Raw genomic sequence first — 3,398 nt, 5'->3', positions numbered from 1 at the left:
GGCCAGAGCAACTCTAGATGTTGTAACTGGTATGTTTCTATTCGTTATCTTGTTAATTTTCTTTTGTGTTATGCTTATATATTTGTACCTCTGTTAGTGAACTCCTTGCCTGCTTAGTGTTTTTTGACACTGGTGCGAGTCAGTCCTTTGTTTCTCAGTCGTTTAGTAGGGGGTTTGATATGCCCATTGGGGAGTTGGAGTGTCAGTTGCGAGTCTCTATCGCTAACGAACAATGGGTTTCTGCTTCTTCAGTGTATCAGGGTTGTGTTCTGGAGATCTTCGTGGTATCTTTTTCGATCGATTTGATACCTATCCCCATGGGGATGTCTATGTGATTGTGGGTATGGACTGGCTGAGTAGTTTTGGTGCTCAGATTAATTGTGAAGGCCAGCGTGTGGTAGTTCGAACCCTATGTCGGGATGAACTAGTTATCTATGGAGAGGGCACCCGGATGGGTTCAAGGATTTGTTCTACAGCCAGAGCTCGACAACATATTCAGTATGGGTGTGCGGGTTATTTGGATTATGTGGTGGATACATGTGTTGGGGATCTGGTTTCAGTTTTAGAGGTCCTGGTTGTCACGGAGTTTGCCGATGTGTTTCCCAAAGAGTTACCGGTGTGCCTCCTGAGAGGCAGGTCGAAATCAGAATTGGCCTCGTGTCAGGTGTGGCCCCGATTGCCAAGGCGTCGTACCGCTTGGCACCCCCTGAGATGCAGGATTTGTCATCTCAATTGCAGGAGATGCTAGGCAAGCAGTTCATCAGACCGAGTAGTTCTCCATAGGGAGTGCCGATTTTGTTCGTCAAGAAGAAGGATGTTTCACACCAGATCTGTATTGATTACAGAGAGTTGAACAAGCTAACGGTGAAGAACTGTTATCCCCTTCTGCGAATTGAAGACTTCTTTGATCAGTTGCGGGGTGCATCTTGGTTTTCCAAAATAGATATCAGGTTCGGGTATAATTAGGTCAGGGTGAGAGAGGGGGACGTAGAGAAGACTGTGTTCTATACTCACTATGGGCATTATGAGTTTATGGTGATTCCATTTGGGCTCACCAACGCGCCGGCAGTATTTATGGATTTAATGAATCGAGTGTGTAGGCCGATGCTTGATGTTCGGTTAATGTATTCATTGATGATATATTGGTATATTCCAAGACCATAGATCATCATGAGGAGCATCTTCATGAGCTTTTGGAGGTGTTGAGGCGAGAACGCCTTTATGCTAAGTTCTTGAAGTGCGAGTTTTGGTTGTGATAGGTTCAGTTCCCTAGACACCTCCTTAAAAAATATAGAAAGTTGATCGATCCGGCCAAGATTGAGGCTGGGATGCAGTGGGAGGTTCCGAAATCTTGCTTAGATATCAGGAGTTTCTTCGGTTTGGCAGGGTACTATCGTAGATTCATTCATGATTTCTTCAAGAATTCAGTACCCCTCACTTATCAGAAGAGGAAAGGGGTGGGTTTCCAATGGGGCCCTAAGCAGTACACAACATTTGAGAACCTTTGGCAGAGGCTATGCGAGGCCCCAATTTTGACCCTTGCTGTGGGAATTGAGGGTTTGTGGTTTTCTGTGGTATATCCATCACTTGTTTGGGGGCGGTCCTCATGAGGCAGCACGAGTTAATGGACGTATTCAAAGATTATGACTCCGAGATCATTTACCATCTAGGTAAAGAGAATGTGGTGGTGGATGCTTTGATCCGCAAGTTGGCTGGGTCATCAGATTGGGCATCGTGTATGAGGATATCAGTGGATTCTCCGCTTTTGGAATTGATTAGGGAGGCTCAGGTCGAGGGTGTTTGGGAAGAGAACTGGAAGATAGATAGGATCAGGGATGAGATCGCCATATTTGTTCCGGATAGTCGTGGACTCTTGACCTGTTGTGGTCGGGTATGGGTTCCTATGTTTGGTGGGGTCAGACAAATTGTGTTGGAGGAAGCTCATAGGTCTCATTTCTCTATCCATCTGGGGACCACCAAGATGCATCGGGATCTAAGATTGAGGTATTGGTGGCTATGCATGAAGTGGGAGATCGCCTGGTACGTGGAGAGGTTCTTAACTTGCAGGATGGTTAAGGCCAAGCATCAGAGGCCGCATGGCAAGCTGCAACCTCTGGATCTTCCCATGTGGAAATAGGAGCATATTTCGATGGATTTCATCACCAAGTTTCCGAAGTCGGCAAAGGGTTTCAATGCTATCTGGGTCATCGTGGATCAATTGACTAAGAGTTCCCACTTTCTTGCAATTTAGGAGAGGTCTGCTACCGAGAAGTTAGCAGATGTGCATATTCGCTAGATCGTTGCTCGCCATGTGGTTTCGGTCTCCATTGTTTCATATCACGATGTTCGATTCACCCCCCGTTTTTTGTAGAAGTTCCATGAGGAATTGGGCGTGAGGTTTCACTTCAGCACAGCTTATCATCCACAGATCGACGACTAGAGCGAGCAGACGATATTGACCCTTGAGGATATGTTTCGGGCATGTGTCATTGATTTTGGAGGGAGTTGGGACTCCTACCTACCTATGTTAGTGTTCTCCTATAACAACAGTTATTACTCTAGCATTGGTGTTACACCTTTTGAGCTCTTGTAGGGGCGGAGATGTTGTACCCTGGTTTGTTGGGTCGAAGTTGGTCACAAAGTTATGGGGTGGACCGAAGTGGTCCTCCAGACCATAGAGATGATTTAGCAGATTGGGCAGAGATTGCAGACTGCTTAGAGTCGGCAGAAGATTTATGTCGACCAGCGTCGATCCGAGTTGGCATTTCAGGTCGACGATATGGTATTGATGTAGGTCTCACCTTGTAAATGTATGATTCGCTTCAGGAAGAGGGGAAAATTGGGTCGCGAATATATTAGTTGTTCCAAGTGATCGCCAGGGTTGGCAAGGTTGCTTATAGATTGGATCTTCCTGAGGAGCTCAGTCAAATTCACAGCACTTTCCATGTTTCGCAGTTGTGGAAGTGCGTATTGGATGAGGGTGTAGTGATATGCTTTGATGATATTTAGTTTGATGAGCGCCTGAACTATGTTGAGAGACTGGTGGCTCTTCTTGAAAGAAATGAAAAGGTTTTGCATAGCAGGGAAATACGTTTGGTGAAGGTACATTGGTAGCACCAGAGGGGCACCGAGTGGACCTAGGAGCCGAAGGCTAAAATGCAGGAGCATTATCTAGAGTTGTTTTCTGCACCAGACTTCAAGGACGAAGTCTAGTTCAAGTGGGGGAGAATTTTAACACCCCGATCATGGTGTGTATGCTTTTTCCCTTTTAATTTTCAAGATTTACAGTTTTTCCCTTTAAGCTGGTACGCCTAGAATACTGGCCAGAGTTGGATCAAGACAACCGAGTGTGTACATTGGGTGTACGCTTATGTACGTTGGGCATATGTGTGCCATCC

General features: G+C 45.9%; 1 protein-coding gene across 1 annotated transcript; it reads left to right on the top strand.

The window, feature by feature from the left end:
* Positions 1-1,624: 1,624 nt before the first annotated feature.
* On the top strand, positions 1,625-2,137 carry LOC145050232 (uncharacterized). The gene has a single exon (XM_078998516.1). The coding sequence runs from the start codon at positions 1,625-1,627 to the stop codon at positions 2,135-2,137; it is 513 nt and encodes a 170-aa protein (XP_078854642.1).
* Positions 2,138-3,398: the final 1,261 nt, after the last annotated feature.

This window comes from Lactuca serriola, chromosome 5, assembly GCF_051521515.1.
Source record: "Lactuca serriola cultivar US96UC23 chromosome 5, Lser_US96UC23_V15, whole genome shotgun sequence".
Classification (NCBI taxonomy): domain Eukaryota; kingdom Viridiplantae; phylum Streptophyta; class Magnoliopsida; order Asterales; family Asteraceae; genus Lactuca; species Lactuca serriola.
This window is presented reverse-complemented; position numbering and strand designations above follow the sequence as displayed.

Excerpts from the sequence above, each read along its gene's own strand:
- LOC145050232 (XM_078998516.1), top strand. The coding sequence starts at position 1,625 with ATGGACGTATTCAAAGATTATGACTCCGAGATCATTTACCATCTAGGT.